This window comes from Heterodontus francisci, chromosome 13, assembly GCF_036365525.1.
Source record: "Heterodontus francisci isolate sHetFra1 chromosome 13, sHetFra1.hap1, whole genome shotgun sequence".
NCBI classification, from domain to species: domain Eukaryota; kingdom Metazoa; phylum Chordata; class Chondrichthyes; order Heterodontiformes; family Heterodontidae; genus Heterodontus; species Heterodontus francisci.
The window spans coordinates 67,167,092-67,192,726 of NC_090383.1; the positions used below are offsets into that span (position 1 = coordinate 67,167,092).

Consider the following 25,635-nt stretch of genomic DNA (forward strand, 5'->3'; position numbering starts at 1 on the left):
GCTTTATTTCCAAGGGTAAGTAGACCAGGTGCCTTAATTGAAATGTCATAAGTAAGGGAGGGCTGGCATCCTGGTTCGAGACAGGATGAGGGGTCGCCTCTAGCCAGAATCATTAGATCATCAAGACCAGTGTAAAAGATGCCCCTTTTGTATTGTCACAGTTCCACTGATAAGTTCTGCAGCAGGAAAGCAAGTGACAGGGGCTATTAGACCAAAACCTGAGCAAAACCAGCTCCTTGTATGGACTATCTCTATTAATGGACAATAAAGTGATGGCTGTAAGTTGGTCTAGCAAAATTTAGTGATTTTGTATTATAGAAAGGATTATAAAAAGAGGGTCTAAATAGACAGAACGTGTAGAAGACTTAGAGACATTTGAAATTCGAGCCGAGGGTGCAAGCAGTTACCATGACTTTTCCCCAAGGCGTAAACGGGGTAATATAAAGTCTATTCCGATCGAAGCGGGAGGAGTGCACTGTTTATTCTAGTCCCACTTCTTCACAGGTCACAACATAGTACTAATTTTTTCCCACTTATCAATGCCGTCAATCATATACTCTATTTTTCTCAGAATAGAATCCACTAACTAGGTTTCTTTAATGAACAACAAAATTATCATCAAGTCTTAACTAGAAACGAAGTTCAAATTTCCATCTGCGTGTTTGTTTTAACTTCTCTTTACACACACACACACCCCCACACACACACACACCATACAAGGTATTCATTGAATAAAACAGCAAATGCGATATGTTGTTCCAAAACTGGCATACAGTCTAATTTCTGACTACACTGAGACAAGTAACTGAGATCGTGCGGAACATTTCTTTTCAGGCGGCGTTCAGAAGTCATTTAGCAGGCTTTTCTTCAAAGACAGGAAGCGAGATGAATTGACACAGTAGACTTCTCGGTCATTTATGGAATTGCTGGAAAGCGAGCTGGGTCCTCTCTCCTTTTTACACTTTTTCAGTAGGCATGACTTTATCAGCCACTGCCAACCAAAAAGCTTGTGAATTTTCTGCCCATCCCAGGTGCGCTCTGCTGCTACTGGGCTTGTCCAATCAAGGGACACTTGTCACTTCTCTGTCTCTCTTACCAGGTTCTAGCTTTAGCTTGAGTCATGTGACAATCAGTAACATTGTTGCCAATCCCATTCCTTCAGTGTCCTCTTGATGGCTCTTTTTAAAAAAAAAACTGGTCCAACATTTATTCTGTTTGACTATGAATTCCTTTCATAAATACTTTTTTGAACAAAAACAGAATCACTTTCATAGCACTTCCACCCTCGGAGGAAAGAGACATCATTTTTAAATGCATTTCATGACAAACTTTGGGAAAAAATAGAAGGTAACAAATTTTAAAACACTCATACTCATTCACTCTTATAGTTAATACAATTCTGTTCTGTACCCTCTGTTCATTCCGAGAACTTGAACAAAGTTAGATTTTCGATAAAGCATCTGCAATAACATTATTTTTGCCTGCAACGTGGACAGTCTTCAAGTAATAAGGTTGTAATAGTAAACTCCATAAGAATAGTCTGGCATTCTGGCCTTTAAATTGTTCCACAAAGTTTATCACCAAATCAGCTGACTGCAACCTTCCAAACAGAGCCCACCCCCCCACAGTTGTTCCAAGCGTGGAATTGGATAGGAGTCTGTCTTTGTTACTGCATTAACTTTTCTGTAGTCCATACAGAGTCTAATTGAACTGTCAGGTTTAGGCACTAATACTACTGGTGAACTCCAGCTGCTTTGACTGGGTTCTATTAGGTGGTCCTCCAGCAGGTATTGGATTTCTGCTTTTACCTGGGCCTGTTTCTCTGGACTTAAGCGTTAAGAATGCTGTTTTATAGGAATGGATTCCCCTATATCCACATTGTGTGTGGCTAAGGTTGTACATCCTGGCTTATCCCTACAGATTCTTAAATTCTGTGAGTAGCCTTGTTAGGTCTTCTCGTTGGTCTGCATCTAAATATGAAAGCATAGTGTACAATCCCCCTAACAATTCAGTATGAGCTAGGAGGTTCAATTAGAGAATTGTCTAGGCCTCCTTCTACCTCATTTTCACTATGCCTTTCATCCTTCACTGTCGCTACTACCTGACATACCTGTGCTTCCTTATCCTCCTGGCGACATTGTTTTAACCTATTGATATGACACAGCTGATTCTTATTCCAGCGATCTGGCATGTCAATCAAATAATTTACTTCACCAATTCTCTTGACCACTTTTATATGGACGACTGAACCACTGCTTTCAGTGGTTCATCCTGTAAAAGCAATAATACTAACACTTCATCCCCTGGTTGAAATTTTCGTGTCTTAACATGCTTGTCTGCCCATCTTTTCATTGTTGTTTGGGAAGCTTTAAGGTGTTCCTGAGCCACTTTGTAAGTTCTCCTGAGCCGTTCCTGGAACACGAATACATAATCTAGCACAGAGGATTCATCCCTCTGTTCCAAAAATCTATCTTTAATTAGTTTTTGAGCATCTCTTATCTCCTGTCCATAAACTAATTCAAAAGGACTAAAACCTGTCGGCTCATTAGGTGAATCCCTAATGGCAAACAAAAGAAATTCTAGTCCTTTTTCCCAATCATGGGGATATTCATGACAGTATGCCCTGATCGTTGTTTTGAGGGTCTGATGGTACCTCTCCTTGTGTCTGAGAGTGATATGCTGAAGGCTTTAACTATGTTGTACCTAAGTTACCCATAACTTCCTGAAAAATTTTAGACATAAAATTGGAGCCTTGATCTGACTGTACCTCAAATGGTAATCCATATCTCGTAAAGAACTAGATAACTTCTCTACCACTACCTTAGCAGAAGTTGTTTTCAAATGAATGGCCTCTATGAACTGAGTAGCTATATCCACGATAGTGAGTATATATTGGTGTCCCGCTTTTGTTTTTGGTAAAGATCCTATACAGTCTACCAACAGCCTACTAAACGGTTCCCCAATAATTGGTATGGAAATTAGATGTACCAGTTTTATTGCAGGTTGCGGTTTTCTCACAATTTGGCACAATCTGATAAATGGTAGTGCAGTTGAATTAGCTAAAATTCGGTTACAGATGAGGCAGCTTGAACTTGACAAAGAAAAATAAATAAGAAAACTTGAGTTTGAGGAAGCATTGACTAAAAAACTTGAACTAGAATTGCAAAAAGAAAGAGAGAGAGAAGAAATGTTGCATGCTGCTCTTGCAGGATGTGGGAGGTGAGGGTCACCACTGGTGTCCCTGCTGACTTCACCTGTGAGATGTGCACCCAACTCCAGCTCCTCGCAGACTGCGTTAGGGATCTGGAGCTGGATGAACTTCGGATCATTCAGGATGCTGAGGGGGTGATAGAGAGCAGTTATAGGGAAGTAGTGACACCTAAGTTACAGGATAAAGGTAGCTGGGTGACCGTCAGGGGAGGGAAAGGGAATAGGCGCACAGTGCAGGGATCCCCTGTGGCCGTCCCCCTCAATAACAAGTATACCGTTTTGGATACGGTTGAGGGGGACGACCTACCAGGGGAAAGCCACATTGGCCAGGTCTCTGGCACTGAGCCTGGCCCAGTGGCTCAGAAGGGAAGGGGTGAGAATAGGAGAGCGATAGTGATAGGAGATTCAGTGGTTAGAGGAACAGACAGGAGATTCTGTGGTCGCGAACGAGACTCCCGGATGGTATGTTGCCTCCCGGGTGCCAGGGTCAGGGATGTCTCGGATCGAGTCTACAGGATTCTTAAGGGGGAGGGGGAGCAGCCAAGGTCATGGTACATATCGTTACCAATGACATAGCTAGGAAAAGGGATGAGGACCTGAAAAGTGAATATAGGGAGTTAGGTTGGAAGCTGAAAGGCAGGACGAGCAGAGTAGGATTCTCAGGATTGTTACCGGTGCCACGTGCTAGTGAGGCTAGAAACAGGGAGCGAGTGCAGCTGAACACGTGGCTACAGAACTGGTGCAGGAGGGAGGGATTCAGATATGTAGATCATTGGGATACCTTCTGGGGAAGGTGGGACCTGTACAAGAAGGACGGGTTGAATCTGAACTGGAGGGGCACCAATATCCTGGGCGGGAGGTTTGCTAGAGCTCTTCGGGAGGGTTTAAACTAGTTTGGCAGGGGGGTGGGAACCGGAGCTACGGATCAGTGGATGGGGTAGCTGTTGAACAGGCAGATACCGAGTGCAGAGTCTGTGAGGAAGGTTAGACAGTTGACGACAAAGTTGCAGCCAGTATGGTGGGTTGAAGTGTGTCTATTTTAACGCAAGAAGTGTCAGGAATAAGGGTGATGAACTTAGAGCATGGATCAGTACTTGGAGCTACGATGTTGTGGCCATTACGGAGACGTGGATATCACAGGGGCAGGAATGGATGTTGGATGTTCCGGGGTTTAGATGTTTCAAAAGGAATAGGGAGGGAGGTAAAAGAGGTGGGGGAGTGGCATTGCTAATCAGGGATAGTATCACAGCTGCAGAAAGGGAGGTCGTCGAGGAGGGTCATTATGGGTGGAAGTCAGAAACAGGAAAGGAGCAGTCACTTTGTTGGGAGTTTTCTATAGACCCCCCAATAGCAACAGAGACATGGAGGAACAGATTGGGAGGCAGATTTTGGAAAGGTGCAGAAGCAACAGGGTCATGGGTGACTTCAACTTCCCGACTATTGATTGGAACCTCCTTAGTGCAAATAGTTTGGATGGAGCAGTTTTTGTCAGGTGTGTCCAGGAAGGTTTCCTGACTCAATATGTAGATAGGCCGACTAGAGGGGAGATTATGTTGGACTTGGTGCTTGGCAATGAACCAGGCCAGGTGGCAGATCTATCGGTGGGAGAGCATTTCGGTGATATTTACTATAGTCATGGAGAGGGACAGGAGCAGACGGGATGGGAAAATATTTAATTGGGGGAGGGGGAGTTACAATGCTATTAGGCAGGAACTGGGGAGCATAAATTGGGAACAGATGTTCTCAGGGAAATGCACGACAGAAATGTGGAGGTTGTTTAGGGAGCACTTGCTGCGACTGCTGGATAGGTTTGTCCCGATGAGGCAGGGAAGGGATGCTAGGGTGAAGGAACCTTGGATGACAAGAGATGTGAAACAGCTAGTCAAGAGGAAGAAGGAAGCTTACTTAAGGTTGAGGAAGCAAGGATCAGGCAGGCTCTAGAGGGTTACAAGGTAGCCAGGAAGGAACTGAAGAATGGACTTAGGAGAGCTAGAAGGGGACATGAAAAAGTCTTGGCGGGTAGATTTAAGGAAAATCCCAAGGCGTTCTACAATTATGTGAGGAACAAGAGGGTAGGGCCGATCAGGGATAGTGGAGGGAACTTGTGCCTGGAGTCGGAGGAGGTAGGGGAGGTCCTAAATGAATACCTTGCTTCAGTATTCGCTAGTGAGAGGGACCTGGTTGTTTGTGAGGACAGTGTGGAACAGGCTGATATGCTCGAACAGGTTGAGGTTAAGAGGGAGGATGTGCTGGAAATGTTGAATGATATGAGGACAGATAAGTCCCCGGGGCCAGACGGGATATACCCAAGGATATTACGGGAAGCGAGGGAAGAGATTGCTGCGCCTTTGGCGATGATCTTTGCGTCTTCACTGTCCACTGGAGTAGTACCGGATGATTGGAGGGTGTCAAATGTTGTTCCCTTGTTCAAGAAAGGGATTAGGGATAACCCTGGGAATTATAGACCAGTCAGTCTTACGTCGGTAGTGGGCAAATTATTGGAGAGAATTCTGAGAGACAGGATTTATGATTATTTGGAAAAGCATGGTTTGATTAGAGACAGTCAGCATGGCTTTGTGAGGGGCAGGTCATGCCTCACAAGCCTTATTGAATTCTTTGAAGATGTGACAAAACACATTGATGAAAGAAGAGCAGTAGATGTGGTGTATATGGATTTTAGCAAGGCGTTTGATAAAGTTCCCCATGGTAGGCTCATTCAGAAAATAAGGAGGCATGGGATTCAGGGAAAGTTGGTTGTCTGGATACAAAATTGGCTGGCCCATAGAAGTCAGAGGGTGGTAGAAGATGGAAAGTATTCAGCATGGAGCTCGGTGACCAGTGGTGTTCCACAAGGATCTGTTCTGGGACCTCTGCTCTTTGTGATTTTTATAAATGACTTGGATGAGGAAATGGAAGGCTGGGTTAGCAAGTTTGCTGATGACACGAAGGTTGCTGGAGTTGTGGATAGTGTGGAAGGCTGTTGTAGGTTGCAACGGGACATTGACAGGATGCAGAGCTGGGCTGAGAAATGGCAGATGGAGTTCAGCCTGGAAAAGTGTGAAGTGATTCATTTTGGAAGGTCGAATTTGAATGCGGAATACAGGCTTAAAGACAGGATTCTTGGTAGTGTGGAGGAACAGAGGGATCTTGGGGTCCATGTCCATAGATAGCTCAAAGTTCCCACCCAAGTTGATAGGGTTGTTAAGAAGGCGTATGGTGTGTTGGCTTTCATTAACAGGGGGATTGAGTTTAAGAGCCTCGAGGTTATGCTGCAGCTCTATAAGGCCCTGGTTCGACCGCACTTGGAATATTGTGTTCAGTTCTGGTCGCCTCATTATAGGAAGGATGTGGAAGCTTTAGAGAGGGTGCAGAGGAGATTTACCAGGATGCTGCCTGGACTGGAGGGCATGTCCTACGAAGAAAGATTGAGGGAGCTAGGGCTTTTCTCATTGGAGCGAAGAAGGCTGAGAGGTGACTTGATAGAGGGGTACAAGATGATGAGAGGCATAGATAGAGTGGATAGCCAGAGACTTTTTCCCAGGGTGGAAAGGGCTATCACCAGGGGGCATAATTTTAAGGTGATTGGAGGAAGGTTTCGGGGAGATGTCAGAGATAGGTTCTTTACACAGAGAGTGGTGGGTGCGTGGAATGCGCTGGCAGCGGTGGTAGTAGAAGCAGATACATTAGGGCCATTTAAGCGACTCTTGGATAGGTACATGGATGATAGTAGAATGAAGGGTAGGTAGTTAGTTTGATCTTAGAGTAGGTTAAAGGCTCGGCACAACATCGTGGGCCGAAGGGCCTGTACTGTACTGTTCTATGTTCTAAATGGAAGTTGAAGTTAAAAAGCTGAAACTAAGTCAAAAGAGTGGTCTTGACTCCAGTGAAAGTTCTGGTGGGGAAAGATCTGTCTCCAGCTCAGGACCTGGGATGGGCAGAAAATTCACAAGCTTTTTGGTTGTCAGCGTGGATTTTACCTTCTGGAGTGAGTGGCTGATAAAGTACAAAACTGCACTACATCCTTGGAAAGAACTGCCAGTAAAAATGTTGACTTATACGTGCTTTGCTCTTCCAGATTCCAACAAATTCTGATCTAGGAATTTCATGCGCCATCCTTAATAGTTCCCGGCAATAGTTTGGTGGTGCCTCTATTGGATGAACTACCTCCCATTCTTCTTCTGCAGGTCTATGAGGAAGTCTCCACTTCGTTATCAAAATCCCACTGTTAATATAATAGCCTTCTGGAGCTCCTTTTGCCTCAACTTCTGTCAGAGCTGATTGTGCCACATATCTCTGGATCAGCTTGCTGAGCCTTGATCAGAGAAGACTTATTAAATATTTCCTTTGGATTATCCAAATCCCCAAAGAAAGTTTCAGATATTCAGCTATCTTTGGTGCCAATTTTACCTCCAATAGTGGAACTTGTTTAGCCATTGCTCGGGTTACTACACCCAAAGGAAAAATTCCTGGAACCTTTTCCTATAACTCTTCTGTCTCTTTAACTTCACTTGGTTTTTCCCTGACAACTAGCAATGCTATTACTTTCACTCCGGCTAAATCATTCACCAGGAGTAGGTCAACTCCGTCTACTGGTAGACTGTGGACAACTCCTACAGTTACTGTTCCAGACATTGGGTCACAATCTAGGTGCATCCGATACAAAGGTACAGGTATATACTCCCCGCCAGTACCATTCATTAAACCGTTTGCGTTCAGTGTGCTCTCTGGTGGAAATGTTATGCTTTTCCCCAGCAAAAGACATTGAGTGGCTCCTGTATCCCTCAGTATAACTATAGGTTTGTCCACCTCATTTGAGAGATAAGGAGTTACTTTTCCTTTCGACAAGAATTCGCTATAACTCTCAGGTATCTTATTCACAACCCCTACACTCACACTGGTTTTTGTATTTGGCCTTACAGCTGCAGTCAGAGCTACAGCCTGATCTGTCGTACTCCCAGTCAGGGCCCCTTTCACTGCATTGACCTTGTGCACCCCAGTAAGTCCCATGGGTTTATCCCGCAACTTCCAGCATTCTGCACGAAGATGTCCCATCTAGTGACAATGTTAACACTTCGGCTTGCGGACCTCACTTCCGCCCTCAGCACCTTCCTGAGGTGAAGATCCCGGGTTGTTCCCAGCTGCCCCTTCTTATCTCCGGCTACTTGCCTGCCTTTCACTCTCCCGCTTTCTATCTTTCTCTGGTTTGCAGGGGTGACGGACAAAGAGTTTGGGCTTATCAATAAGCTCATAATCATCAGCAATTTCTGCTGCCTGTCTGGCTGTTGAAACTAAAACGTGGCTACGCAACCTGAACCCGACCAGACTCGACGACATGTGTAGGGTTTGGGTCGGGTTTCTCTTCCAGGTCCAACATTCAGGCTCTGGCCGGGTCGGGCTGGATCTGGACGGTGCTGCCTTGCTCTGGGAAGTAATCTTCAAATGAACATTCAGGACGTCAAGATGGGAAACGTGCTTTCCCTCTCAAGTTCTCTATAAGTCTGCCCAGACAATCTCCGGAGGTTCCGAAATTTCTGTTGGTAAGCTTCAGGGACTAACTCATACGCAGCGAGAATAGCTTTTTTTGCCATCTAATGATCTGCAGACGCCTCGTCAGAAAGCAAGGCATAAACTTCATGAGCTCTGTCCATCAACCTGCTTTGCATAAGCAGTGTCCAACTTCCTTTGGCCACTTCATCTATTTGGCTATATTTTCAAAAGAAAATGGCTCTACGTCCCTTTCCTCAAACTTAGGGAGGGCTTGCACGAATTTAGACAGCTCTCCACTGGGTCCCAAGCTGGAGCCAGATCTTTCCCCACCGGAACTTTCACTGGAGTCAAGACTACTCTTTTGACTTAGTTCCAGCTTTTTAATTTCAACTTCCCTTTCTTCTCCTCTCTCTTTCTCTTTGCAATTCTAGTTCAAGTTTTTTTTATTGTCAATGTTTCCTCAAGCTCAAGTTTTCTTATTTTTCTTTGTCAAGTTCAAGCTGCCTCATCTGTAACCGAATTTTAGCTAATTCAGTTGCACTACCCTCTGGTTTACTACTACTTCCAATTTCAAATGTTGTGCTATTACTTCAATTATGTCTGCTTTTTGAGCTGCTGGTTTTAACTCTAATGCCAACAGGTCTGTCAAATTCTTTAGTTTAATCTTGGTTAACTCAGAGATACATCCTCCTCCCTCAGTAAAGTCTCAGCAACTGTTAAAGAATTCCGGTGGTGTAAACTTTACTCTATTACACAAGAAATCTGGTTCTTTTTATATTTTCTTTTTCAATTATTATTACCCCACTTACAATTGTACGTGACGGCATTGGGTTTAACCCAGCAAGAGAGAGCCCCCAATTCATATGTTACAACAGAGGCAGGAGGAGTGCACTATTTATTCTAGTCCCACTTCTCCACAGGTCACAACATATTTTTTTCCCACTTACTGATGCGGTCAGTCACATACTCTCTTTTTGCCAGAATAGAATACAAACCAGGTTTCTTTAATAAACAACATAATTATCAGTTTATTATAAAATCAGTCTTATCTAGTAATGAAGTAAAACATTAACACACAGATCGAAATTTTAAAGTTCTTTTTTCACCCTAGTCCCTTCATGCTCACACTCACACATATACACCAGTGACCCAAAAAACAATAAAAGGGATTTTAAAAAAAATAATTTCAGAGCTCTGTTACAGACAAAAAAAAACTTGGGCAGATTACTTGCTCATTTTTGAAGAAAGCAGCAGTTGAGATATGTTGTTCCAAAACTGGCATGCAGTCTAACAAGATGAATCGACACGGTAGACTTCACAGGGTCTTTTATGGAATTGCTGGAAAGCGAGCTGGATTGTGGTCTTCCCTCCTTTTTCCACTTCAGACTTAACTTTATCAGCCGCTCACTCCAGAAGGTAAAAGACACACTGATAAGCTTGTGAATTTTCTGCCCATCCCAGGGGTGCTCTACTGCTACTGGGCTTGTCCAATCAAGGGATGCTTGTCACTTCTCTGCCCCTGTTACCAGGTTCTATCTTTAGCTTGAGTCATGTGACAACCAGTAACATTGCTGTCAATCCCGTTCCTTCAGTGTCCTCTTGATAGCCGTTTTTTAAAAAGAAATCTGGTCCAACATTTATTCAGTTTGATTATGCATTCCTTTAAAAATATTTTTAACAAAATCAGAATCACTTTCATAACTCTCAATTATACCTTCTAAACTACTGCTGAGATACTGTAATGCATCAAGTCTTGTGCTGAATAAAGTTTAATCGCTGCCACCAATATCAGTCAATTTTGAATCATTGGCTGTTGAGGTTTATCGAAAAGAAAACCTAATAAATTACATTTGTGTTCCCAACCGCTCTTCAATAGTGATTCTGAAATCCTTTAATTTGTTAAATAACATTGACATTCAAGAGTTTTGTTATTCAGTATAATTTATAACATAATTTTGTAAAACACTTCCTTTATTCATTTTACTTCTCAAATATTCTCTCTACAGCGTTCTAACCTATTTATTTATGATAGACATCACCCTACCTAATTCAAATCCAACTCTGTCGCCACATGTCTCTGAATTCACCAGCCACATTTTAGGACAGCTTAAGCCCCTTATGGAAATTGATGAAGAGATACAAAATCACATTGTTGAGGAAAATGGTGTTGGGGAGCAAGATGAAAGAACCCAGGCCATTAAACTTCTGAAAACAGGTAAGCAGTTAATTGTCTCATTAGTTCATGAATCTTCTATGGGTAATTTATGGTCTGAAATTGTTCGTTGCTAAGATGGAGGATTGGTGAACCCTGGCCTATCCATTTTCAAACACACTAAGTTGGATGATGAGATGTTTATAGGGAGATGAGCTGTATACAGTGTAGTAAACAACGTTGTATTCTGATAAAATGAAGCTGTGAGCCTTGAAGGCTACTAAAACTAATAGTTAGATAGGCACTGAGTGAGTTAGTTCAACGTTCAACAAGCAGTCTGTAGACATTATGACTCAGGTATTTTCTGTTCCTGCAGAATTTTTCTGTATGTTGCAAATGAGACCATGTTTATTAATTGTTTTATTTGCCATACAGAAATTTGGATTAAACAATATGTAGTATCTGAAGTTTGATGGATAGGAAAGCAAGCTAGACATAATGGGGCTTAAATTCAACAGTGTTGTGCCTGATCTGCAGCTAAATTTAGCAGTGTGATAGCCTGTTGTGATTGTGTAGCACTCAGGCTGCTAAATTCGTCGGCCTTTTTTTAGGTAGTGCTGGTTGCATTAAAATGTTAACATGAGAGTCCTGTGCTTGCTTCAGGACCCATTTGATAAATTTCTCTGATTCTTAAGCCCACCTAGCGAATCATGTTGGGAAGAGCCAGGAAGCAGGCTGTAGAAGCACCAGTATCAGCTTCTAATCTGTGGTTCCTTTGCCGCTATTCCTAGATCTCTACCACTGGTCCATCTAACTTAAAATCTTCCTCTACATCCATTTGCATGCGCATTTTGGTTGCTACTCCACACAAACACTCCCTCTAAATTTTCTTCCTTGAGCACAGCCCGCTTATTTTAATGCTCAATTCTTTCAATCTTTTTTGTGCACTTGTGCACACGTATCTTAAAGCTCATGAGCAGATGTGCGGCAATATCATGATTGCTGCGTGGCCGCATGTGTGTAGCTTAGAGGCAACATTGCTCTACACCCAAACCACTTCTAGCTTTTCTTTTTATGCCTTATGTTCTCCCTTTTTCTTCTCAACCCACCATGCACCCTTTACTTCCCTTGATGCTTTCTCACTGTACAGTATTTCTCTGCTTACGTTCTCTGTCCTCAACTTGAGTCCCTCCTCTGTCTAAAATTGTTATAAATGAGTTAAAATTTCTTAAATTGGACAAATAGAAGCCATCGTTTCTGGCCTGCACCATTAACTCTGCTGCCTTGCCACTGATTCCTACCCTTCCCTAGCCATTTTGTTAAGCTGAACCAGACAAAGTGAAACCTTTGTGTTCTTGAGCTTGAGTTGTTTTTCAAACCCTGCATTGTATCCATAGGCAATGTTGCCATTTCCATCTCCACAGCATTGCAGACTCTGCCTCACCTCAACCCATCCATTGTTGAATAAAATTATGTATACTTGATATTTCCCATATCATCTTTGTTAGCTTGTCCAAAACCCAGCTGCCTGTATTTTCTTCGATGATTTTTGTTAATAATTCTCGGAATGTTGCTGCTGCTGGCAAGGCCAGCGTTTATTGCCTGTATGTGAGAAGATGGTACTGGGGTCACCTTCTTGAACTGCTGCAGTTCGTGTTATTCTTGTAGTGGCTTGAGATAACAGAGTAGGTTGCTAGATCATTTCAGAGGGCTGTTAAGAGTCAGACTGAAACTGCCTGGGTCCTACTGTCTACCACCCATTAAACATCTCCACCTCTTGAATGTGCCCTTTAGAACTTTCTCAAAACTCATCTTTAAACCAAGCTTTCAAGCATTTCTCCTCGTCTCACTCCAGAGCTTGACATTCCCTTTATTCTGTATAAATACACCTTGGAATTGGGACATAGGAAGATATGAACAGGAGTAGACCATTTAGCCCCTTGCGCCTATTCCCCAGTCAATTAGATCATGAACCTCAGCACCATTTACCTGCCTTTTAATGTTTTCTGCTTTATAATTGCAATCTGCTGTTTGTGTAATAGTTAGAGAGAAATTCTCAAAGCACTTTGCTAATCTAAGACAACCAACTAGCCATGGCTAAACCATAATAATAAGTAACCTTCCGAGCTGGCTACTGAATGTTGAACAGTGGGGAAAACTTCCCACGACAGGAGTACGCTAGCAATAATTTCTACAAGAGCGATATAGCCACTCTGGGAAGTGAGAGAGGTGTTCGGCTGTTGTTGGGGGTGGGTGGGGGGAACTGTGGGGGAGGTGGTTGTGAGGAAGATTTTCGGGCGGGAAAGATAAATAAGTACATGTATCTTCGACAAATATTGGAAATCCAGTGTGGGCGATAGAGCAAAAAATTGTAAATACTGGCAGTAAGAGGAATTGAGTGAGAAAGAACCAAGTTGTTACTTAGGTTTTGTAAGGTAGTAAGTAAACAACATCACAACAATTCTATCTATGAGGTCTGTATCTTTCAGTACCGATAAAGTATGTAATACTTTTTACCTCAGAAGGCTGTCACATGATAGATAGCTTCAATAAAAGTGTTCAATTATAATGATGTGAAAATTACAGTTGCACTTAGGCACTGTAAATGCCATAACCCTCAGGTCAGGTATGCAGCTATCCACATGTGAAATTTAGTATTTTAAAGGGATTTTTTTTAAAAATAGCTTTTCACCTGTTTTTGCATTTATAGCTTGATATTCATGCTGGCAAACAGTATTGCTTGATCTTAGTCAAATGATATTGTTTAGAAACAGTAGTAATGTCAATAGTTCTTGTATTGTGGCATTTGTTAGTCTGTTTCATATTTTGTTCCAAAGCTTGTACGTGTATATGCACTAGCAAGACAGGCGTGTTTTTAATTCTGATGAATACAAAGAACTTGCTTTATTGAAGAGGTATATGTTTTTTACTACATGTAAGACTAAAATTATCAGTGAAGATATTGACATCCTAACCAGCTGCATCCTTTGTTCTGCTACACAGTGCTGAAGTGGTTAATGGCAAGCGCAGGAAGGTCATTCTCTACAGCAGTTGCAGAACAGCTCCATCTAATGCCACTTTTATTCAAGGTAGTATTCATCCTAATTTCTAATTTACTTTGCACATTTGGGAGTATTAGTTTGACCTTTTTTTAGATGTGATATGTCCTGCATAATTTTAACTTAAGATTAATTTGGTTTCATGTCTGCTGCGAAAGAGCAGATGGCCTCCCTCCGTCAATGCCCTTTTTCCGATGTGCAAGCACAAGGGGCTGCCCAGATGAGACATCCCATCTGATTTTCCCATCTTCCCTGTGGCCTCCATCCAACACTTTCCCAATGTACACAGTTCAAATCTAGAACTGAACGGAAGGAGATGTCAAACTCATCTTCTCGACCTGCATACTCGTGTTCCAAATCTTAACATAACCACCACCACCCCCCCACCCCACCCTTTATTTGGAGTGAACCGCTTCCAGTTTGATTAGACAAATCCAGTCCTCTGCTTTAAGTATTTCTGTCCTTCCATTTCTGCTTTAGTTTGCTGTCTGATATTCTGCTGCCTGTTACTGTTCCATTTCTCGGGTTGAAGCTAAAAGTGAACGTAATCATTTTGTGCAGTTAGTTTCTTCCCAAGTTTTAGAATATACATTTTTGATGAAGTGGGGTTTTATATACTCTCAAATGAATGTTGCCCACATTCATTTGGTGGAAATTTAGTTCTCGAGTTGCATTAAATACCAGTTTCATTTACAGCATTTTTCTTGCCAAATTAATCTGTCCAATTGACATTCCAAGCTATGTTTACTTTAGTGTTTAAACTGAGACTGTACATTACATTTCCTAATTTTTTTCTTAAATTTAGATTGCTCCTGTGGAAAATGATGAGAATTACGATGAACTTAAACGGGATGCAAAAATGTGTTTATCACTCATGTCTCAGGGATTGCTGTATCCCCAACAAGTGATTATGGTGCTAGATGTTGTAAAACAGGTAAATAGCGCATTTTAATATGTCTTATCATTTAACTTGAGATTCTAGTGACAGGAAAAGACTATAAGGGAACACATCTATTGAGGGCAAAACACCTGTACTCTCCAGAAAAATAATCCAACAAATTGGTTAGTTGAGGTAAATGTCAGTATGCACAGGGCATTCTTCAGATAAAACTGGCTTTTTACGAGAACCACTGGATCAAATGAATTCATTCTCGGGATGTGGATGTCGCTGGCAAGGCCACCATCGGTTGCCCATCCCTAGCTGTACTTATGAAGGTGATGGTGAGCCACCTTCTTACTCTGTTGCTTTCTGTGTGGGAAACAACTTCCCACAATGCAGCTTGGTATGGAGTTCCAGTATTTTGACCCAGCAACGATGAAGGAATAGCGACATGTCTTCAGGTTGGTGTGTGACTTGGAGCGGAACTTTCTACCCTGCCCTCCTAGGCAGTAAGGGGGGGGCGTGGGTTTATATGTGTGAGAGTTGGTCAAAAGCATAGTGCTATTTTCCAAACCTGTACATCTGTTAGTTTTCTGGATGGAATGGTTGGAATGATCTAAACTTTAAACTGGTACACAGAACATTATTGATGTCACAGATTTAGCAGTTAGGTCAGTTGTCTATGGTCTTAATGTTGTAATGTTAGGGTGAGGATCACCTATGATGTGGTAGTCCAAACACTGGTGGGGCATTACTGTTCACATCACTGCAGTCAGAAAAGTATCAATTAATCTCTACTCCTGCAATCTCTCCTGTATTTAAATTCCCATCTGTAATGCCATGTTCTCTCGACTACCATACACTGTAATTTTATTAACAAACCTCTAATTTGGTTCTTTATCCATATCACTTTTGAAAACCCATATTCAAAACACCCACTGCATCTCAATACACTGTTATTTCTCAAATAGCCATTTGTTAGATACAGTTTGTATTTTACAGAGCAGAAAGCACTGTACTTTATTTGCTGGAAATCTGGGGATAGAGTTTCTGTTTTGGCCTCAATTAGCAATATCGGTGCGTATTGCACCCGTTTTGAAAAGCCATATCCCACCAACTGCATCATTAGCGTCATGTACTGCTCAATGTACCAACACTCATCAACAATCTATCAAACACAACTCATACCTAACATTTATAGCTTCACCTCCCCCTCGCACATTTTGCACCGTTGCAAGCCTTATATCTCACAGTTTGCACACACTGCCAGCTATTCATCTGTGACAGCCATATCTCCCAAACAAAATGCACCATACTCACTGACACACTGCCCTCTTTCTTGGAAGGAGAGGTAGCACATAAGCAGAAGCAGCAGCTTTGAACCAGTGGAGGACAGACACAGCTGCATGTTCTTACCCACACGGGGGAAATAATGGTTTCCGTCATTGAAGCAGCTATGACTGAGGTTGTGGCAGCAGTGAACCTGAAACAATTGAAGATGACATTGTTCTCATACATAACCCTCCTTCACACATCTCACTTCCTTCTCCTACAATCTCTTCGGATTACAAGCTGCAGATGGTCCAAGCATGGACCTCTTGCTTGCCCCTCCACTCACCACAACCCTAGCGTGTTCTGCTGCAGAGGACTCGGATGAGGACTTTGATGGGGCACAACACTGCCATCTACCCGAAAATGTGGAAGATTGCCAAGGTGTGACCTATTAACAAAATACAGGTAAAATTCAATCCAGCCAATTACTGCCCCATGACCCTCCTCTCTCACATCAGCAAACTGATGGAATGTGTCATCGGCACTGCTATCAAGGGACATTTACACAGCAATAACCTGCTCAGTGATGCTCAGCTTGGGTTCTGCCAGGGCCACTTGGCTCCTGATCTCATTACAGCTTTGGTCCAAACATGGACAAAAGAGCTAACTCGAGGGGAGGTGAGAGTGACTGCCCTTGATATCAAGGCTGCATTTGACCGAGTGTGGCATCAAGAAGCCCTGGCAAAATTTAAGTCAATGGGAATCAGGGGGAAAGCGCTCCACTGGTTGGAGTCATACCAAACACAAAGGAAGATGGTTGTGGTTGTTGGAGGTCAGTCCTCTCAGTCCCAGGATATGCTGCAGGAGTTCCTCAGGGAATTGTCCTAGGTCCAACCATCTTCAGCTGCTTCATCAATGACCTTCCCTCCATCATAAGGTCAGAAGTGGGAATGTTTGCTGATGATTGCACAATGTTCACTATTAGCAACTCCTCAGATACTGAGGGAGTCCTTGTCCATGTGCAGTAGGAAATGGACAACATTCAGGCTTGGGCTGATAAGTGGCAAGTTATATTCGTGCAACACAAGTGCCAGGCAATGCATCTCCAACAAGAGAGAAATTAACCATCTCCCCTTCACATTCAGTGGCATTACCATAGCTGAATTCCCCCACTATCAACATCCTAGGGGTTAGGATGACCAGCCATATAAATACAGTGGCTACAAGAGCAGGTCAAAGACTAGGAATTCTGTGGCAGGTAACTCACCCGACTCCTCGAAGCCTGTCTACCATCCACAAGGCACAAGTAAGGAGTGTGATTGAATACTCTCCACTTGCATGGATGAGTGTGGCTCCAACAACACTCGAGAAGCTCAACACCATCCAAGACAAAGCAGTCCGCTTGATTGGCACCCCATCCACTACCTTAAACATTCACTTCCTTCAGCACTGATGCACAGTGGCAGCAGCGTGTATGATATACAAGATGCACTGTAGCAACTCAGTAAGGTGCCTTCAACAGCACCTTCCAAACCTGCAATATCTACCATCTAGAAGGACAAGTGCAGCAGATGCATGAGAACACCACTACCTGCAAGTTCCTCTCCAAGCCACACACCATCCTGACTTGGAGTTATAGCGCCATTCCTTCACTGTTGTTGGATCAAAATCCTGGAACTTGCTTCCTTGTAACATTGTGGGAGTACCTGCACTAGATGGCCTGCAGCAGTTTAAGAAGGTGGCTCACTACAACCTTTTTCAAAGGCAATTGGGGATGGGCAACAAGTGCTGGTCTTGCCAGTGATGCCCATAATCCTGTGAAAGAATTTTCTGAAAAGTATACAGAATAAGGCTGATTTATATGCACACTGAAATCCTTGCTGCATTGGCAGGCCTGCCAGAAAGTCTGCGATCAATATCACTGAGTCTGACACCAACTTGGCAAAGGATTCTGCACAGAATTAGGTGCCCATTCTCTCCAGCGTGCAAGTGGTGCTCCATAAGAAATTTTACAGGCCCATCCATCATGCAGTGTCTGATGGACGATGTGTCAGCTTCCATTGCAGCACAAGCAGAAACCACCCAACTTCTGGGTGCTCTAGTGTAAGCTCAGACTGAATTCATGCAAGGTCAGCTTGCTGCCACAAAGGCACAGAGTGCTGCCATACATAGCTACAGAGTGCTGCCATACATAGCTGTGGATACCAGGGTTTAAAAGGGTTTGCAATATGTCCTCCAACACATTGGTTGAATTACTGGGACGCCGCCCTGAAGGAGTAACAGTGGCATAGTGGAGGACAAATCTCAGGATGACAGTGTCTTCCCACCACTGCTGCTGTCCATTTCAAGATCATACATCTGAAGCCATGCCTTCTGGGGCCAGAGCTCCTCAAGGTCGTTCTCCAAGGCAATCTGCAGTCTTCCCCACTTGAAGAATGAGAGGTGATCACATTGAAACGTGTAAGATTCTTAATGGGCTTGACAGGGTAGATGTTGAGTTTGTTTCCCTTGGCTGAAGTGTCTACACCTCAGGGGCATAGTATCAGATCATTTAAGATAAAGAATTTCTTTACTCATAGGGTTGTGAATCTTTGGCATTCTCTAACCCAGAGGGCTGTGGATGCTCAGTTGTTGAGTATATTCAAGGTTGAAATGGGTTTTTGGTCTCTAGGGGAATTGAGGGATGAAGATCAGGCAGGAAGGTGATGTTGAAGACAAAGATCTTATTGAATGGCTGAGCAGGCTTGAGGGCCCATATGGCCTACGCCTGCTCCTATTTCTTATATTCTTATAAACAGATTCAGCTTTTGTGCAATTCCCTCATTGTATCTTGTAGTACTGTAATGACATTTTTAATTGCTATTGCTGCTATTCCTCTCTCTTCCCTCTGAACATTTTGTTATCTTGGCATTGTAGAAGTGCACTCATTAATTTGCACCTCACATTTCTCTGCACTAAATTGTGAAGTGGAAGGTTCAAGAAAAGGAGAGGAACTATATGTTTCAAGGTAAATCTTTAAAAGGAGTTGAAGAGTGAAGATTTGAGCTTAGAAGCACAAATCTTTAAAAGTTAAATAAACTTAGTTAAGTGAAGCTGTGGGGTAAAAGTACATAGAATCCTAGGTATTATGGGCAGCGCCAAGAACTCAATCAAATCTATATAAATCATTGGTTAGGCTGCAGTTAGAATTTAGGTGCCCTACATTCAAAAGGATTTCAAAATTTTGTGTAGCTTCATCATCATTGAGGATGTTCATGGAGCCGCCTCCTCCCATTAGTTACTTAATTGCCCACCACCATTCACAACAGGATGTGATAACTGCAGAGCTATGACTTGTAGGGACAAGCTACAGGTTTCCTGTTGAATGTACTGATTTGTGTAAAATATCAAGTTGTAGGATATTTGAGAACTATTGTGCTAGGAATTTGTTTAATGAAATTTACTTAAGCACTTTGCCTATTTAACCTGCAAAAACCTGTTATCTATATAATAATTTGAATTGTCTGTTTTTTATTTCACAGACAGCAGAGAGCAGTTCCTGGCATGCAAAATACACTGTTCTAACCTACCTCCAAACCATGGTGTTCTACAATCTGTTTGTTTTTTTGGACAATGAACAGGTAGTCCAAGACATAAGATGGCTAGTTATAAAACTCTTGGAAGATGAACAATTAGAGGTAAGAGTAATCAGATTACGGAGGAAAATATATTTGGTCTAAACCATAAACAGCATTTTAGTTCTTAATGCATTTTATAACTGGAGTGAATTTATGTTGTGAATTTCTTTTGTGCAGCAACCATGCGTCACATGTCAGCTTGGCTTAATTGGTAGTACTCCTCTATGAATCAGAAGATTCAAGTCTAGCCCTAGAATTGGAGCACATAAATTTAGTCTAACACTTCAGTGTAGTGGTGAGGGAGTGCTGCCTTCAAGTGAGATATTAAATAGAGAAGATGTCTGCTTGTTCCAGTAGTCAGGTGGATATTAAATAATGAAGAGTTCTCCTAGAGTCCTGGAAAACATTCCTCACTCAACCAAACACCAGAAATACAGGTTTTACTTTTTATTGCCACTTGTCAGATCATACTTTGCACAAAATTAGATGTTGCATTTTCCCACATAGCTATGACTGATCTTCAAAGTAAGCCATTGTACATGAGAAAGCTGCTGATGATCTATATAAATTAGAGTGCTCCCATATAAGATTCTACAACAGTTTAATCTTTGTGTATTTGAAAGATTGCACACTTGTGTATGTTTAGAAATCTGGCAAACATCCTACTTGGAATCACCGTCTTCACATGTCAGCTTGGCCTAATTGGTAGCACTCATCCTCAGGCAGAGTGCTTAGTCTCACTGTTCAGTGAAGAACTGGAGGGGTCGGGAGCTGAAACTACCTGTAGAAGTGCTTTGCTTCAAAGCTTTACCTCCGAAACCTGGGGAAAGTTTCCCTGAGCAAGAAGCCAGCCATGATGTATATTTTGAAACCAAAATCCATCTTTCATTTTTTTTCACATATTCGTTGATAAATAATGAACGGGTCAAAATCAACTCAACCCAAATGAAAAGTTTTACCTGAAGTATCAGAAGAACTGCTTGATTAGCCACTCTCGCCGATACGCTGATTTAACAAAAATTCAGTGTCCTTTGAGATGACAGTAATTGTGATCTAAGATCACTTAACTGAGTGGGCTGCAAGAAGGCTGTCATTATCCAACAATGCCCAAAACTATGCTGATAACATTGCCTTGGTCACACAAAACCAGAATCTATCCACCACTGAGGAGACCCTGGCCAGTGATTTACAGAGGACAGGGACTTTTTTTTTATTCATTCCTGGGATGTGGGCATCGCTGGCTAGGCCAGAATTTATTGCCCATGCCTAATTGCCCTTGAGAAGGTGGTGGTGAGCTGTCTTCTTGAACCGCTTAAACTCTCATGCAGTGTATTCCAGATCTAACCCCTCGCTGTGTAAAAAAACGTTTTTCCTCATGTCGCCTTTGGTTCCTTTGCCATTCACCTTAAATCGGTGTCCTTTGGTTCTTGACTTTTCCGCCAATGGGAACAGTTTCTATCTACTCTGTCTAGATCCCTCATGATTTTGAACACCTCTATCAGATCTCCTCTTAACCTTCTCTTCTGTAAGAAGAGCAACCCCAGCTTCTCCAATCTAACCACTTGACTGAAGATCCTCATACCTGGAACCATTCTCATAAATCTTTTCTGCATTCTCTCTGAAAGCCTTCGCATCCTGCTTAAAATATGGCGCCCAGAATTGAAGACTCTACTTCAGTTGAGTCTGATCCCGTGTTTTATTAAGGTTAATCATAACTTCCCTACTTCTGTAGTCTGTGCCTGTATCTATAAAGCCCAGGATCTTGTATGCGATTTAAACCACTCTCTCAACCTGCCGTGCTACATTCAACAATTTCTGCACATATATCCCTAGGTATATTTGTTCCTGCATCCCCTTAAGAATTTCATCCTTTATTTTATATTACCTTTCCTCATTTTTCCTATCAAATCGTATCACTCCGCACTTCTCTGCATTAAATTTTATCTGCCAGAGGTTTGCCCATTCTACCAGCCGGTTTATGTCATCTTGAAGTCCATCACTATCCTCCTCACAGTTCACAATATTTCTAATCTGCTGTCATCTGCAAATGTTTATTGCTCTTTGTACATCCAAGTCTAGGTCATTAATATATATTAAGGAAAGCAGACAATCAAATCCTCCATATGGCAGCCCTCACCAAGGTGTGCTCTACAGTGGAGTATTTCTCTGCAGCATGGCTATCAGTCTGCATGTCAAATCTGTTGATGCCTAGCTGAACTCTCTCATGAGAATTATCACATATGCTTTTACTGACACCAACACCTTGGCTACCTGTGCTGGCAAACATCGTACCACCATACCTGTGCCTTGAGTATACAGTCTATAGAGAATATAACCACTACATCAGCAAAGACATGCTGATCCACGCTGACTTGACCAACCTACCACCGACTCATCTCAAATCTAGAAGACCATTTTGGACCATTGCCAAAGTCCTCGGCAATCTCCCAAAGATCAAACCTTCTTGCAAACAGTGGACAGCCATCAACCACCTAAGTAGATGCTGCCACCTTCTCCACTGATGGAAGATTAAAGAATCCCCATAATGCAACTGTGGAGTTCCGAATCAGATCCTGGAGCATATCATCGAACACCATCAGAGAAAATTTGCAGACAGAACCTACAAGATATCCACAGTATTACATTGGAAGCTTCGACTTGCATATCTGACTTAGATATTGATATTTGATTTTTTTTTTTGCTACTACCATATGAAAGAAGAGAAGTACTGCATCTAGAACAATTACCATCAACAGCACAATAACTTAAAATGCTTGGACCAGGATAATATTTCTTGGCAAACAAGTTATGCCTTTATTATGATTTAATAGTTGTGTTTAATGGATAATATAATCTAGTAGTCAAGCACGTGCAGCAGTTGCATACATCCATGCAGTCAGACACATGCTCTCTAAGGGTATTCTGAATTCATCAAAGGTACCCAGGCCTGCGAGAAATGTTTAAGCTCATAATTTTGTCAATTATCTTTAAAACACATGGAAATTATCTTAACTAGTTGTTATGATCCCAGTGGAAACCACTAACAGTCGAAAAGAATGAAATCCACCGACTGACCCCAATTTAGGAAACCAAAAACCAAACGGACAAGATTTCACTCTTATAAATGTTACTGTAACACTCCAACCAAACCAACATAAATTAAACAGGAACTAACAGTTAAATAATTGGTTGATTTGGATATCTTAAAAGTGTACGCGTTAATTAGCAGATGCAACAAGTTAGTCAATACAGGTCTTTGGAATAGTCTTATCAGCAAAGTGGCGCTGAACAGTCTCACAATACAATGAAATCAGGATCTCCCTCGGGTAGTTATTCAAGTTCTGTCGTCCAGGATGCAAACACTGAAGTAATGAGGTCCCGTCGATAGCGAGTGTTTCAGTCTTCCCTTTAACGGTTTGGTCCTGTCACCTCTCTAATTGCCTCGTCCTTGCCCGACACTGTCCTGATGGTGCAGTATCACTGATAATTTTTTAGTCACTGAAGACAACTGTCGTAGGTCATTCAGCAATGGTTAGCCTTCAGTCCAGCTTCTTTACCGGCAGCCGAACTGTTTCAGCCAACTGCTTTGTTGTCCAGTTCTCTAGATGTCCAGAAACCTGCAGCTCGCAGCCTGTTTTTTTTTTTAAACTAATCTGGCTGATTTTTCCATCCACTGTAGTGTCCTTCTCAACTGTCCTAAAGTCTTTTTACAAAATGCAAAGCAGCCTTGCAGCTGGCTTCCACCTTTTTTCAATTAAAAAAAACTTCTGGTCAAACACACCCAACTTTCCCTTTAGCTGGCTTAACACTCGAGTTTTATTGACAAACTAAAACCAAAACCTTCAGTTATATGTCCTTGGTTTAAAAAAAATGCTTTTTTTTTCTCAGTCATAGGACTGTTTGTTGTCTAATCTGGGTTTGACTTCCAGAACCTGGAAACCTCCCAGCCTCAAATCAGGGACTATCTTTAAAAAAAAAACAAAAAGCTGATCAGAATTCAGTTTACACGCCAAGAGTCTATAACACAGTGATTAACTATTTTTAGCAGAGCATAAAATCCAGAATATGTGCAGTCTAATCCAATTGATAGTTGTTAGCAGTGCATGAAAAATAACACAAATAGTGATTCTTCTAATTTTTGTTTATTCATTCACTGGATGTGGGCTTCGCCAGAAAGGCCAACATTTATTGTCCATCCCTAATTGCCTTTGAGAAGGTCGTGGTGAGCTGCTGCAGTCCGTGTGATGAAGATGCTCCCACAGTCCTGTTAGGTAGGAAATTCTAGGATTTTGACTCAGCGACAATGAAGGAACAGCAATATATTTCCAAGTCAGGATGGTGTGTGACTTGGAGCTGGTGGTGGTCCCATGCTCCTGCTGCTCTTGTCCTTCCAGGTTGTAGAGATCAGAGGTCTAAACAGGCCTTACTATTGCACTGTCTCGGCAGTCAGGCACATGAAGATCAACCTGGTCGTTTGCCTTCATTCTCTTTTGAAACCGATGTATTTCCATGTGACATGGCGGAATCCAATTGTTCAAATATTTTGATCAATAGCTAACAGAACATGGATTTCTCCCCAAATATGGGTTCAAACAGATGTTTCTAAAAGTCGCAAGCCTAGTAAATGCCTGTGTGTACCAACATTTTACTGTTAATTTAGTAACAAAGATATTTAAAATGGGGTGAAAATCAGATAGGTGTAAAAACAAAACATGCTTGTACCTTTCTATAAGGTTTGTAGATACTTGCAATGATTATTGATCCTGTCCAAACAGGTGTCACAATCAACTAAAATAAGGGCGAACAAGAATTTGGTTTCATTATGCTGATGCATTTTTTGGATGTGTCTGTATTTTATTGATAGTTCCAAATAACTTTGTTTAATTTCAAGGTATATTACGTATTTTGGTAGATGAAGCAAAAGCAGATGATGCATGTTATCCAGTTAAGGCCAGAAATCTTAAGTGTTACATCAACATGTACTGGAACAGCTTGGCTAGGGGCGCGGCAAGTTCTAGAGCACAGGTCTTCAGTACTATTGCTGGAATATTGTCAGGGCCCATAGCCTTTGCAGTATCCAATGCCTTCAGTCGTTTCTTGATATCACGCGGAGTGAATCAAATTGGCTGAAGTCTGGCATCTATGATGCTGGGGACTTCAGGAGGAGGCCGAGATGGATCATCAACGGCACTTCTGGCTGAAGATTGTTGCAAATGCTTCAGCCTTATCTTTCGCACTGATGTGCTGGGCTCCCCCATCATTGAGGATGGGGATATTTGTGGAGCCACCTCCTCCAGTTAGTTGTTTAATTGTCCACCACCAGGACTGCAGAGCTTAGATCTGACCCATTGGTTATGGGATCGCTTAGCTCTGTCAATCGCAAGCTGCTTATGCAGTTTGGCACGCAGATAGTCCTGTGTTGTAGCATCACCAGGTTGACACCTTATTTTGAGGTATGCCTGGTGCTGCTCCTGCATGCCCTCCTACACTTTTATTGAACCAGGGTTGGTCTCCTGGCTTGATGGTAATGGAAGAGTGGGGGATATGCTGGGTTGAGTACAATTCTGCTGCTGCTGATGGCCCACAGCACCTCATGGATGCCCAGTTTTGCACTGCTAGATCTGTTCGAAATCTATCCCATTTAGCACAGTGGTAGTGCCACACAACACGATAGAGGGTATCCTCAATGTGAAGCCAGGACTTCGTCTCCACAAGGACTGTGCGGGGGTCACTCCTACCAATACTGTCATGGACATGCATCTGTGGCGGACAGATGCATCTGCGGCAGGCAGATTGGTGAGGACGAGGTCAAGTATGCTTTTCCCTCTTGTTGGTTCCCTCACCACCTGCGGCATACCCAGTCTAGCAGCTGTGTCCTTTAGGATTCGGCCAGCTCAGTCAGTAATGGTGCTACCGAGCCACTCTTGGTGATGGACATTGAAGTCCCCCACCCAGAGT

At 42.5% G+C, this 25,635-nt stretch overlaps 1 protein-coding gene across 4 annotated transcripts in view; it reads left to right on the forward strand.

The window, feature by feature from the left end:
- The window catches only part of LOC137376413 (proteasome activator complex subunit 4-like), a 227,538-nt gene that overhangs the window by 154,125 nt on the left and 47,778 nt on the right, over nt 1-25,635 (forward strand). For all 4 annotated transcript variants that reach the window (XM_068044928.1, XM_068044930.1, XM_068044929.1 and 1 more), the window contains 4 exons: nt 10,704-10,912; nt 13,853-13,938; nt 14,714-14,842; nt 19,582-19,737. In XM_068044928.1, coding sequence (XP_067901029.1) covers nt 10,704-10,912; nt 13,853-13,938; nt 14,714-14,842; nt 19,582-19,737 — 580 coding nt within the window. The remainder of the gene's footprint in view (nt 1-10,703; nt 10,913-13,852; nt 13,939-14,713; nt 14,843-19,581; nt 19,738-25,635) is intronic.